Below are 14,968 nucleotides of genomic sequence, written 5' to 3'. Positions count from 1 at the left end.
AAAGTGAAGGAGGCTTTCTCCAATCATAAAAATGTTTGGAAATCTTCTAGTATCCATCTTAAAACGAAAATCAAAACTTTCAACGCCTGCGGCAAATCTGTTTTACTGTATGGATCTAACTCTTGCTATATGACTACAGCTATCACTCATAAGTTGTAAACGTTTGTAAATAAATGTCTGCGTCAGATTTTAAGAATATGACAATGAACTATTAGCAATGAACGCTTCATGACACGAATAACCAATAGCCAATCGATTATGAAATAATTTAGAAGAAATACGGATGGCTGGAGCATACTCAAGCCAACGCAAAGCCAAACACGAAAATTGTTTATGCTGCACTCGAGTGGGATCCGCAGGTAAGATCACAGGGAAATCGCGGTCAGCCGAAGACAACATGAAGAAGAACTAAGAACTAAGCTAAAAACAATACCGCGCGATCGTAGTAATTGGAGATCTCTTGTGATTAGACTCAATTCATAAATGTTATTTCTAAACATGTTAATAATTATAATAATAATGAGATATATGTTGGCTTTGTTTTTAAATACTAGAAGCCGTGGTTCAAATTTTAAAGAATTCATTTGCAAAGACTTCAAGTCTAAAAATTATACACAAACATATAAATTTATAGATGTTTTCAAAGACGCAAGCTTTAGCCAGAAATTTACTTTAGGCGTGTGCTCCCTGAATATTTTTATCTTACTTAACAGTCGTGTTGTATTAATAACGAATATACCTAACTATAAATATAGTCCTTCGATTCACTTTGGGTGATTCTAGCTAACCCGCCCCACCCCTTTCCATGCCTGCTAAAAACTAATAGACTTCAATTTTTGGCGACATTCGAAACACCTGTATGATCAGCTAAAAAGAATTATTTGATTTAAAATTAAAATATTCGATAAAATTTTCTGAGTATATTTTGTGTAATAGTGTATGTACAACAAATAAATACACGACTATAAGTAATTATGTGTATTACTTTAAATAAATATATACAATAATGCGATGTTAATACCAGAATCGGTTTTAACGTCTCACTTTCAATAAATAAGAAAACAACGATATTTTTTAATGTTTATCTACTATTATAGTGATTCCGATTTTATTCTATATCTTGAGATACATATTCCTTCTTCGTTAGTTCATGCTTTTAGAAACACATCATACATTTACATTTCAACTGAATTAAAACTGTTTTTGCCATTTTTAACCACTTCAACAACTGTTTATTTTTTTATTATTGATATATTAATTTGTTTCTTGGTTAATGTGCTAATAATCAGATATTATATTTCTCCTCGTATTCGTTATATATTTCATACTTTACTATCTTACTGTACTAAGTTTCTGACGGTGTTTCATTTAGTTGCTTTATATTAACATTTAAATAAACTATTTTCTCTTTAATTTAAAGTCATTTTTTATTTATTTGGATTATTATATTTTATATATAACTTTTAACATATTTTAAACACATTTTCCTAAGTAGTTTAACTTACTTTTTTGCTTAGTTTGATTTGACTACGGTTACACATAAATAGATTAGCCCCTTCGAGACATAATATTTGTTTGCTATGTGAAATATTTTAATTTAAGTAAATTTTTACGAAATATTTATAAATTTGTAATTAACATAACAAACTTAATTTAAAAAACATTATGTTCTTTAGGCAATTATTTGCCATCAGGTGACCACAGACTTTCATATAAATACTTAACAAAAGCACTGAATTAGAATTATCTTGCTTTTTTGTTATAATTATAATTTGACCCTAAATGTATTTTATTTAAAATCTTTCATCAAAATTAATTTCAAAAATATTTACATATATCATTCATTCTATCTTCTAAATATTCACAGAGAAACATTTAATTTCCTATAATTTTTTTTATTTTGCCATTGCAGTTTTAGCTTATCTTGCTATCACAAAAATAATATGACAAAATAACAAATTAACTCTTGTAATAAATATGTGTACACAATTCTTTTAGTTTTCATGTATATATTTATGTATGTATGCTTTATTAAATAATATAAAATATAAAAGAAAACAACAAACAGTTTTATTACATATACTTCTTTGCAGAGGCTGTGCAAGATATTTATAACAAATTTTCTATAAATAAAATACTTATTTTTGTCTTTTAAAATTACATAAAATTATTGTGCAGTTTTAAATGCACAAAAACACAAAGTATATATATATATATACATATATATAAGCAAATATATATATATATATATATAAATTTTTACATATTAAATAAATTTGTTTTATAGTTGAGCCGCGCATATACTTAAAAATAATAATTTAACAAAAAATAATTAATAATTTGCTTTTAATTTTCTTTTTTTGTTTTTTTGATAAGCGCAAAGAAACCAACTTTCGTAGTTTTTTATATAAATATATATTAACCGAAAGTCTATCACATCCAAGCAAATAGAGTCGGCCAACTTTATTCCTGGCAGAAACCCTCAGTCTCTTCGATGGCAAACGTAAGTTTTTCTACAAGCTGATCGTAACTTTTGTATGGGGGCAGATCCAAACGATTAAAGCAGGTGTGTGAACGTGGCAACCACGTTTCTTTGCCAACTTTCTCGATGCAAAATCGTTGCGGTCCATTTGAGCCCATCAACTCAGCAAAACCACCAACAGGGACACGACATGTGCCAGTAACAAACTGTAATAGTCTTGCACGTTTTTCGTTATCTGTATCACGTACAAACTGAAATAATAATAAAATTTAAAAAATATTAAGTGCAACAAATAAATAGTATATAAATACTAGAGATTATTATTTACCTGCCAGAACCAAACAACTTGTTTAGAATTACGATTATAGTGTCTATAAATAGTGTTGCGTTGCCAATCGTCGACATCAACATCCTGCATGCCACATAATATTAATTCTAATTCGCGCTCATCAAAGTATTTCAACCATTCGAGCGGAACAACTTCATTAAAACCCTCGAGGAATGTTTTCGTTTGCTGCTCAATTCCTCTGTAATAAAAGAAAAATGTAAATAAAATCTTGACAGACACTCAAGATCTATTCGTAAAAGCTACATCTATTCTGGCTGCTAAAAAATTGCTAACATTAATTCTAGTTTCTTATAACTCCATAGATACGTGGATTTCTTTCTGAATTTTCTCATTTCTGATATACCATAATGCCTCCTGTAGTGACCTGTATTAGGGAACACTGTTTATTTTAATAACTAATAATAACACTGTTTATTGAATAATAACTAATTATATTTAACTAGAGATGGAAAGACTCAACGATATGCAGGCACCTGTATACAATTGGTCATGACTCAATAAAAGAAAATCAGACTGTCTTATTGAAATGCCCCATAGAGATATCAGTCTTGTAGTAGGTTTACTTACAGGTCATTGTATGTTAGGTAACCATGTTAAGAGACTGAATTTCACTTTTAACCATATCTGCCCCAGATATGAAGAGGACGATAACAGTACCTTCTATTTACTTTGCTTCTGTCCTCCACGTGCGTGCCACCACTTTATTATTTTAGGGGCTCTCTTTTTTAAGAAGCTTGAAGAACTGCAAGGCTTCCATCTGAATAAGATTATAAGCTTTGCCAAAGGTTCTAAGGGATTCTAACTCTTGAATTTTTAATTATAAGGTAACACAATGGACTTATAGGCCTAAATGAATCCCTTGCGATCACCGATATTACCTAACCTAACCTAACCTATTATCTTCCAAACATTTGTTTTTAGAAAAAATTCCATCTCTAACGCTCTATTTTCCTAACCGCTGACTTATCTGAGTTAACTATAGCTTTTATCGACAGAAACGCATAAATGTATTTATAAATACTCATCATATACATTCACCAAATTTCTGCGTTTTCATAATAAGAAACAGTAGATAATCACAACTAATATTAAAGTGACGTTTCGAAATCACTAAAAAGATTTTAGCCTTCAATATTTAGTCCCATTTAAACGTGACAATAATTACCTCAATAAATAATTGTTATTGTTTATTATTTTACTGTTATAAAACTATAAAAATTATTGATTTGATATCAAATCATTTTCGCAAAGTCAAATGTATATTATATGTAATTTGTGATACTAAAGCATTTATAATTCTAACAACAAATAAACTCAACATTACCCAACAATTATATATGTATAAAATATATTCAGTATATTCCTTGATAAAATACGTACCTCGTCATACGCCATTCAGTCATGAGGCTTATATATTCTTCTTTGTTTTCCTCAGTTACTCGCTCTTTTTCACCATTCTCTTTTAGTTCATGATGTATGATCTGTCCTAACACTTCAAAATCTACACTAAACCATAATTCCAGTCCACATTCATCAATGTTATTGTCACGTACCCAAATAAGTGAATTATAAAATTCAGGATCAATGGTTTCAATATCTTTGATAGTCAACTTTTTGTTAAGCATGCGCTTATAAAATGGCATTGTAAAGCCAGAATATATGAAACGTCCATGATATAAGGCCATCGCAATAAAACGACCAATAAATTTGAAATATTGTAAATGATCAGGGTTAACATACGAGGCGGGATTAATTTGAAGACTATAATTATTTTTGTTTGCATACTCGAAGAGACAATACATTGGGTTCAGCACCTCGTGCGATAGTAAAAAGAACCATTCACGCGAAACACCACCGTAATCGAGACCCTCTTCACCACGAAAGATTATGTACAAACGTCGACGCAGCTCATAGGCAGGCAAACGCATAATTTGGTGGTATGAATCCTCAAAAAGTGTTTGACGAGTAACTGTTATTTTAATATGTGACGGCAACGCATTACTCTGGCACAAATAACGAAACTGTGAAAGTTTCCAACGGAAGGAACGTTCATAAGCGCGTGGTACACCATATACACCCTTAGCACCTTTAGGTGCACCTGGTCGTGGATCTTCAAAGGTAGTGCGGCGTGTGTTGTGATCCACGAAAAATCTTTCACCCGTCGATGTATAGCGAATTTCCCAACCTGGAGGTAATGGTCCTTCGTTTATTAAACTAACCTCTTGACCTATAAGAATAAACAAACACAATAATTAATTAATTACATTAATTAATTTAATTTTATATACCTTGTGTTCTGGGATCTTCCCACTGTGTAGTACGATTTTTGTGATTAACAAAGTAAACGCGATTATCGGATTGCACTTTCTTTTCCCAACCATCAGGTAATGGGCCCAATTGATCTTCATCATCTTGTGTTACAGTAGCAGTTACAGCTGTTGGCTGTTGTTGTTGTTGTGAATATAGAAAACGTTGATTACCTTGTGCGACAACATGCGCACGTTGACCTTGCCAATGTTGAAAATGCATCAAACGTTCACTGTTTGGACGCTGCCAAGTGGTGGTACGTGTATTGTGATCAACGTAATATACACGACCACGTGGATCTTTTCGTATTTCCCAACCATGTGGCAAGGGAGTTGGTTTCTCCCAATACGTTGAACGAGTATTATGATCGACATAGTAACGACGACCATACTGATCAAAGCGTATTTCCCAACCGGCAGGTAAAGGTTCATCATCTACTTGCGCGGCCTATAAATTAGGAAAGAATTGAATTAGTTTTTTTTTTTTTTTTTATTATTATTTTAACATTGAAAACAAATAAAATTATAAAATATCTCACTTGTAACTGTGGATCTCCGACATTAGACACTGGTAGTGCATTACTTCCTATACCTTGCTCGCCCACAACAGTTATCATATTACCATCTAACATAGGTTGTTGCATAGGAATTTGTGTGCCATTGCCATAAACTTGAGTCGCTGGTCTAGACGTATTGCAATTAGCACCCACTATTTGCTGTACGTGTAATGATTGTTGTTGTGGTTGTTGTGGATATGGCTGGGGTTGTGATTGCTGCGGATAAGGATGTTGCTGTGCGTGTTGTTGTTGCTGTTGTACTGGAACTGCTTGCTGCTCCCAAACTGGTACACCACCCACAGTGGCACGACGAATAGCACCTGTTGGTGAGGCTGCAGCCATCGTGGTATTCCGTTCTGCATTACCATTTATAATAGGTGAACGACTGGATGCAGATCCACCTAAATGGCCAGAATTAATAGCTTCTGTACTTTCATTTTGACTACTTGTGCTACGCAATCTCATACGAGCACGTACCCCACCATAAATCATACAACTTCGACTTGCATCTGATGAGGTACTCACATTATCACTAGTCGGATTTGATGCTAATGATGTGTTACTAGAAACTGTTGAGCCATTGCCATTTTGTACTGCAATATTGGACATATCTAATTTAAGTCCATTTAATATTGCCACCAGTTCACCACTTTTAGTTTGTCTATTATCAGATTTTGATGTTAACAGTAGATCCATACTGAGTTCAAGAAATTCACAGCGTCCATTGTAATGTTGCAGAACATGTGAAAGATTTATGGATCGTTCACCTAACATAGCATCTTTACGAAAACTGGAATGATCCAATACTCGGAAATGTAATGTGGAGTATGGTGTTATCTGAAAAATAATTTTAATCAAGTTAATTAATTAAAATTTGTCTCTTTTAAATGTTAAATCATAAATATACTTAGAATAAAAATTATGATTTAAAAAAGACTATGACATATAATAAATTTGTTCCGACCTCTGAAGTCACTTACTAAAATGCAAACTACGTTTTTAAGCGGTATACAATCTCATTTTAAGCAAAATTTTAATTATCGCCTTTAAAATAAATCCCATCAAGTTCAATGCAACCACACCAGTACTTGTCCCAAGTCAACGTGGTGGAGTCACATATCAAATGGGCTCAAACTTGGGTATGGATTTAAGCAAGAAAACAGATGGGCTACATCATGTGGAGTAGAACTGCAGTTGGAGCACAGATAGCGAACCGATGTATAAATGCGCTACAAATAGCTGCATAGCAGACGATGATATTCTGGCCTCAATTGAACAAGCACAGTAAATTATAGGAGGAAAACGTATACCCGCTTCAGAAATAACTGTTAGGGGCCTGTTGAGAACTTTGCTGTTAGACTGTCGTGGTCTAAAAGCGTATTTGCCTTAGAATGAAAGACCGAAAGCCTTTGCATATAGTTGTTCTAGCTAATGTAATTTTCAGAGTCGATGTATTTATGGTACGAAAAAAAGGGATCAAAATAGGCACCGAGATGGGAGGCTTCTTTTTATTGTAGCGCCATTTGAATGCCCATCATCTATGTAGCAAAGATGTCAAAAGCGTGCAGTTCTACGTCCCGGAATTACCCATCTGCACAGATGACCAAAAGCCGTTCAGCCCCTTTAAACAAGAACGATAAAGCAGCAGGTATGCTCGCATAGTGTAGTGTACCGTGCTACCAACTTACAAAGTAATATTGTCTAAATATTTTTTAAGCGCGTTTTTCAAATGATAATTTTTATTAGTAATTATTATTAGTAATATTAGTAATCTTAAGTTTGATCTATGTTGTTAATAATAGGACTCAGTGCAAATGAGCGACAAAAAAGGCATAATATCCCAGCTCCACCGCTTCTGGTTCATATACAATGCTAAATATGATCTAATGTATTTGACTTTTGTCCAAAAGGACTTAACAAGCAGGTATGCGTTTATTGGCATATGTCATTTATATGTGTTTTAACCACTAAAAAGCAAGCCCCGGTCATCTTCCTTTTTATGTTGAATCCCACTCACCCAATCCACCAGTTATCCCCATTCCCCCATTCATCACCCCTCTAACCACTACCCATTCACTTCCCCACCCATGTAGTCGTCTTGTATATCTTTTTATGTCATCTGGTTATAGGTCCCAGCGGGTTACAACAACAACAACTAACGTTGTTGCGACAGTACTACAGTACAGTTTGTAATTTGTCATGAATATGCATCACACCTAACTATGAGTAAAAAAAAAAGAATCATTCAAATTGAAGTCATATAAATAACAGATTAATTTACGGGCATATATGATGTTGTGATTTTACAGTTTGAAAAACAATTTCTTAAAAGCCCAAGAGTATCATTTTAATCCGATTTTAAGATATTTCTGTTTACAAGTTTCAACACAGACCTGTCGACACATTTAAAAATACTTAATGGATTTTTTCATAATAATAAACAAGACATATAATATTAAATCTTTTCAAGACTATCGAACATTTTTCAACGAAAAGTAAAAGTATTGATTTTTGCACATTTTTCAAACTGAACTCATACGGGCGGTTGCGAAAAAAGCGGCACAGCGTTGATAAAATACTTGAAGTGCTCATTGAAACATTTAACAAGACTTCTCAGACCCCACAGCCATTGTTGTCGGTCGGCGATTATGAGCTCATGAGTTATTGCAGCGTTTGGCACACACATTCTTGTGGCTGCATTGTGATTATGAGCCGCAATTAAAATATAATTACTAAAGCAAATATAGTTAAACAATTATTAAATTTGCGCTCGACTCGTTGAACGGAACGGAACGGAACAATCTTGGCGCATTGACCTCTAAGCGCCATTCTTAATTATCAGTAATCAGTGGACAATTTAAATAGGGAAAGCTAATACTTATAAGCCATTGCATAAGGTGGAATGCTCCATAATACACTTTTGTGCATTTGTCTATTTGAGCAACAATGGAAAATGAAGATGTCGCTTGTGGTACTCGCTCGTATCTATTATTATTTTCTCTTGTTTCTTTTGTATAGATTATATATGTAAGTGCTTAAACTGGCCATGACCAGTTAGCGGTTTATGCCGCTATGGAGGCCATTCAATATACAGAAAGTGACACTTAAAAATCAATTTTCACAATTGAAGCGCAGTAAGAAAACAACAATTTCTTACCGCACTGCCGGCATGCAAGCAAACAAAATAATTTTAGGTAGAATATACTCGTACCTGAAAAGCAAATAGTTTTATTGGTTTAATGTGGTGCTGACTGTGCTGACTTGCTGACTGAGTAGGTTCTTGTTTACATTACACGCGAATCGTGTACTTCATTTTAGTCACAGCCAAATTGGGCAATTTCCTTTAAATTCTACAAACAATACTGTTAACCAGAAAATATGCAATTTCCGCAAATCAAATATTGTTAAGTGAGAATCTACTGGCAGCAGTGCACACATAACAGAGCATATCGATTTATATGTGTATATAAAATAAGATAAAAACCACACAATCACGCACATTGTTTTCCGATATATGATATAAAGAAAGATAAACGAGAAGATTCTTATTTTAGAACTGTACTTATATTGCTTCTGCAGTGTGGACATATATTGGGAATTGATGTCTTTATTCAAGACATACAATATAGACAAAAGAAGGTCTTGTGGAACAAGGAGTAATCTTGTAATTTGCAAAAGTAGTTGTCTAGTCGGTACCAACCCCACTGATATTAGCTTTATGGCGATAGGTATTAAAATATTCATGGTAAGAAAAGTATACGGCGAAAACATCAAGGAGGGAAGACCTTGCTGACTATGTGGTTTAGATATATTCAAAAAACAAAAAAAACTACAGCTGCAACATTGATCTCGTATATATAGCGAAATTCACACATTTTTTAGCTGTGCCTTTATCACAGATTTAAGATAGGCTTAAAATGCCATATAATCTCCGAACAAAATGTCGTGAAATTTTTCCACAAGCTACTAAAGTTAATATATTATCTAATATTTCCTTTCATCTAATTTCTAAAATAAATACTATAAAAAATTAAATGTCAGTGTGCGACATGAAAATCAAAAGTACCATAAGAGCGAAAAGTGATATAATTATACTATCTGAAGAAGAAAATCAAAACAATGTTGAAATGAAACTCCTCTCAGAGGCCCAAAAAGTTAGACAACGAACGTGAAAGTTATTATCCATGAGTTCTACAACGATTGTAGATCAAAATTCAATAAGTATGATCAGAATATCGTTAGGTAAGCAGTTGGTTTTAGTTACATGCTAATGTACCATCGCACAAAGACATTATCGTAAGTGAATACTTAACCAAGAAATAATTTCAAACGAACATTCCACAATATTCGGTGTATTGGTGCGACTTTTGACTATTTTCCAAATAGAAATTGACAATAAAAAAAAATGGTTACAAGAAGCAGCAGGATCTACTTTTCCAAAGCTAGTTGACTTTTCATACGATCAAATATTACATGTCTCTTCTAAGTGGAGAAAAAACTAGCAGATCTATATAGCTATATCCAAAATAGAAATCAAGAATAAAAGGATCTAGATCTACTTGTCTTTGCAAATGATTAAGTATTATTCGTCCCTCTCAACAGAAAAAAGGCTACGAAACTTTTATAGCTATACCCTAAACAAAAATTGTATAATAAATAGTTTCTGCCCGGAACTAATCAACTTTTCAGACGACCACGTACCATTTGTCTGTTTTAATAAAAAAAGAAACTACCAGATCTTCCAGAAGAAATGGCTACCGGAAGTACTGTTGATGTTGTCGTTGTTGTTGTTGTTGTTGTTGTTGTTGTTGTTGTTGTTGTTGTTGTTACTGTTGTTGTTGTTGTTGTTGTTTTTGTTGTTGTTGTTTTTGTTGTTGTTGTGCTTGTTGTTGTTGTCCGCCGGGACCTGCTTGTGAAATCCTTTTGGGAGGTGTTGAACGGTACTTGGTCGTCGTAGGTGACGAGTGGCATCGGGACGTAGACCCGAACGTTCTTGGAACCACCGGAACTACTCGTCTTTTCAGACGATTATTAAATGTCGCTTACTACCTACCCCCAACAGAAAAAAAAAACACCAGATTTATACCTCAATACGAAATTGACATTGTAGGGAAATGATTCCGAGAACATTCGGATCTTAATGTCTTTTCGCAAAACTGAATGGCTATTTTAAATAATGACAATAACTCTTACCGTTTCTGGGGCATAGTGTATTTATTGCAAATATGGTATTCTTTAAATTATTCATTATTAAATATGAAATTAATTGATGCAATGTAATATACTAATTAAGTGAAATATACTATAATTGAAATATGTTTGTTTGTTTTTCTTTACGAATATAATATCGAATTACAAATTTAAGTTAAATTTTATTTAAATTATAACATTAACATACCAGTACGGTGAATTCCTCGTTCCATTTTGGCAAGTAGCTATTTTTGACCACCTCTGTTTTACGTTTGCTCTTATTATCGATTAGTAGTTCGACATATGGATTTGGTTTCAAGAAGCCATTATTCCGCATTGACGCTTCCTCAACTAAAATTTAAAAAGACATGAAATGAGATGTGCCCAACAAGGAGGAGTGGGAAGTACTTTGCTATCAAATCAAATTAAAGTAAATCAATGCCACGCACAATATACGAAGTACTTATTTACACGTTTCTCTTACGAAATTGTTGTTAGAAATGATATAGATTTATGCATGCAACAAATGTACCCAACCCATTCACATGTAGCAAGAAGTACATATGAATGTATATATGAGTACTAAATGTACACGTATCTATATGTAAGTATACTCGTACACATATGTATACTCGCATACCATATATACATTTTATTAACCACAACAATGGGAACGGGAACGGGAACGACTGGAAATGTACGGTGGCTATAAATGAAACTGTTTTGCTTACTCACTTGTCACACTCAATTGATGATAATTCTGATTTGGACTCGAACTTGATATGCTCGAGCCATGACTAACAGCACCGCCACTGCCAGTAACTGTATTATGAACCGCTGCACCGCTGTTTGTTGTTGTGTTGTAATCAGCAGCGGCAAGTCCACCGGAAGCTGCCGCTAACGCATTTCCATCAGCCATTCGTCGTCTGTTTGTTCCTTATTGCAGTAATTTTAATAATGTAAGTGTTGATAAAGTTATGTGTGATCTGGAACGTGGGCGACGCGTGGTGGTGGCGTCTATAGAAGCGTGCCCTAAGGTGGGACGCGCTTGATATTTGTCTATTAATTTACGTTTATTTCGCTTAGCACTTTAAAGCAAATTGCGAAAAATATTGATTTTACTGCAAGTAAAATAAAAAATAGATTTAGTATAAATATTTATTCGTATAGGAAAAAACATGAATTTTTTTTGGATATAATTTATCAACTCAAAGTAACAGTGAACAAACACTTCAAGTTTAAAGATTCGCTTTTAGCCGATTTTTGTAATTATAATTTGAACTAAAACGATAAAGCTTAATACACAATGAAAAATTATAATAAAAACACTTAAAGGCAATACGAAACACAACTGTTGCAAAGTGATAAGATTAAAAACATGAATGCGATAAGATTTGAGGTACTTTTTTTGTGATTCCATTATTTCTTTTATATTTGCAAATAATAAAATTAAAACTTTTTTAAAAGTTTTTGCTTATTAAACTTGTTTTTAGTTTCATTCAGAAGTTTCTTTTGTCGTTGTGTTCGACTACAAGTGTAGACTACAAGTCTTCAAGTTGTTTAATTAGTAAATCATTTAACTTTTTATTAATTAATAATATTTTATTAATATTTTATTAATATTTTATTAAATAAATAAACAGCGAAAGATTGCCAATTGTCCCAAAATCTAGTATGAACTACTGCCATCGTTGATGAAAGATATTACTTCAATGATAACGCGAGCGAAAGAGTTAAAAATTTGCTACCCGAATATAATTTCCTTGTGCTAAGTTGATCAAATAATTTTAAAATTATAAATAAGTTCACGGAATGTAAATGAGAATTGATTTTTATTTTTCACTATAATCTGTCTCCCAGTCCACCTAGCGAACACCTATGCCGAAAAATTGGGTACTCCTTTCAAACAAAAATGCAGCAACTGTAACAAACAAAGGAAGAAAAAACAATTAAACACTTTTTTGCAACCTGAACTTTACTCGTATAATTTATTTCAGGATATAGCCATTTACTATATTCAGTTACTCTTCACGCATAAGCACGTCGCTTGCCAATGTATACCCACACGGACTGCAGTGAGTAGAGCTGTCTACTCCACATGAAATCATCTATCTGCACACACAAATTTAAGCCCTATTGTTTTCTGACTCTGACCCATCAAGGTGGCAGGATTTCTTCACCTGAACCTAGGTTAGATTCAACATTTCTACCTGTATCTTCATTCGTACTCCTTTACTCCTGCATATTTTACTCTCCCTATCATTCCCCATTAGTCAATAACTTCGCACTCTTTAATGTGCTTCATTTTAGATCTACGTTTAACTTTCTTTGCAAATGCTTAGGAGGTCTGGTAAAACTTCATTAGATATTACTAACAAAATCAATGAGTTAGTGAGCTTGGTATACATTCCAACAATGAATTTTCTAAAAATGATCTTCATCAACCGCACAAATTGGTTTTTAAACTTAGAATTTGATGACCGGCGATATGATAATAAAACGGCGGCTATACACTACTTGGGAAAACGCAGAAGCACTACCGCCATTAAAACCAACCAACTGTAATCTTACTTAGTTCCCATACACTTATCACAACAATCTCCCCCAATTTGTGGATTACCTCTCTTTCTTTAATGGTTTTATTTATTTAAGTCTCTATTATATAGATTTATGTATATAGCAAGTAGTAACTCTTTGTTTAATGTAAATAACTTCATCGGATTACTTTTTAAGGTGTGAAAAAACCTCTGAGTTTAGATAGAGTAAAATCTGGTAAATATTTTGGTTGTTGCAACAATTTGTACTGTAACCGATGTTTAGCTCACCGGAACCCAGATTCAGTACCCAAAATATTAAAAATTTAAATATTTTATATTCAGTACTTTAGATCACAGCTGTTGATGGAAACATTATTCTCTTTTCTATAGACCGGAATTTGTTTCACCAACTATTGCATCCAATTGATTTGAAAATTTGGAATAATAATCTGTGAATATTTTTTTATTAGTTTGAAGTTAAAAAATTGGTGGGAACACTTTTCAAGCCGATATCAAAACACAAACAAGCTTTGTTTCCGAAAAGTCACGTTGATACCGCTCTTATTGTGTTAATTCGGAATCATTTTGGTATATCACAATTTAATATTTAGCGATGAAACTGTGTACACAATTTCCTTTGTATACTTTTTAAAATGTTTTAGATATTATAGACAACATCTTGTCTTGCAATTAATGAGGCATCATCCCTTGTGCATTCTGTTAGATGAAAGCTATCTATTAATCTTTTAATAATTTTCTTAGTTTTTCACGCAGAGAGAAAAAAAAAATTATATATTTTCTCTCTGATTGCCAAACTTTGACTAATAGAAAAGTTAAGTGTAACTATTGATCGTTAGATGCTTCTCCGCAAATTTATTCAGCAACCTACCAATACTTTGTTATAAAAAATTAAATATTTTCTGAAACATTATACTATAGCCTTAATCACTATTACTTAAATAGTGAATGCAATTATATATATTGAAATATGCAAATATCAAAGCATTAATTAACAGCACAAAGGCCACGTAATACAAATAAATAAGCCATTAAACTTAAAATTAAAATATATTTAATATGTACAAAATATATATAATATATATAATATATACAATATATACAATATATATATATATATGTGATATAGATAATATATAATGTTGTTTTGATGTTTCCGACATTACTCATAGAATTAAAAAAAAAACGGGCTTATCACAAATAAATTTTATTGTGAGCCAAATGATGGTGATCTAGATTCTAGAATATGACGCATAAGATGCCAATAATCTATTATTATTAAAGACTTCAAATAATTTCAATTTGCTGACGTTATATTTAATTATCAAAAACAATGAGTTAGAATTATTAGACATAGTTATTAGTTAAACCAAGTGTTGAAAATTGATTCTAGAATTTATAGAATCGATAAATCGATGGGAACCATTACCGTCGATGGGAACCATTGGCAAAACAAATGCGAAAAAAAAACTTGGCTCCCTCAATAATAGAGAAATTACCTTTTGTTATTACAACAAAAATAACGAAAC

General features: G+C 32.6%; 1 protein-coding gene across 3 annotated transcripts in view; it reads right to left on the bottom strand.

The window, feature by feature from the left end:
* Positions 1 to 2,375: 2,375 nt before the first annotated feature.
* Positions 2,376 to 14,968, bottom strand: part of LOC119662040 (E3 ubiquitin-protein ligase Su(dx)) — a 33,351-nt gene continuing 20,758 nt past the window's right edge. For all 3 annotated transcript variants that reach the window (XM_038071579.1, XM_038071580.1, XM_038071581.1), the window contains exons 2-8: positions 11,620 to 12,005; positions 11,093 to 11,235; positions 5,677 to 6,531; positions 5,120 to 5,585; positions 4,212 to 5,058; positions 2,811 to 3,009; positions 2,376 to 2,733 (exon numbers count right to left, since the gene is read on the bottom strand). In XM_038071579.1, the coding sequence (XP_037927507.1) occupies positions 2,464 to 2,733; positions 2,811 to 3,009; positions 4,212 to 5,058; positions 5,120 to 5,585; positions 5,677 to 6,531; positions 11,093 to 11,235; positions 11,620 to 11,803 (2,964 nt within the window). In that variant the 5' untranslated portion in view covers positions 11,804 to 12,005 and the 3' untranslated portion in view covers positions 2,376 to 2,463. The remainder of the gene's footprint in view (positions 2,734 to 2,810; positions 3,010 to 4,211; positions 5,059 to 5,119; positions 5,586 to 5,676; positions 6,532 to 11,092; positions 11,236 to 11,619; positions 12,006 to 14,968) is intronic.

Source organism: Teleopsis dalmanni, chromosome X (assembly GCF_002237135.1).
Source record: "Teleopsis dalmanni isolate 2A chromosome X, ASM223713v2, whole genome shotgun sequence".
Lineage (NCBI taxonomy): Eukaryota > Metazoa > Arthropoda > Insecta > Diptera > Diopsidae > Teleopsis > Teleopsis dalmanni.
The sequence above is the reverse complement of the archived record's forward strand: the minus strand, read 5'-3'. Positions and strand labels throughout refer to the sequence as shown.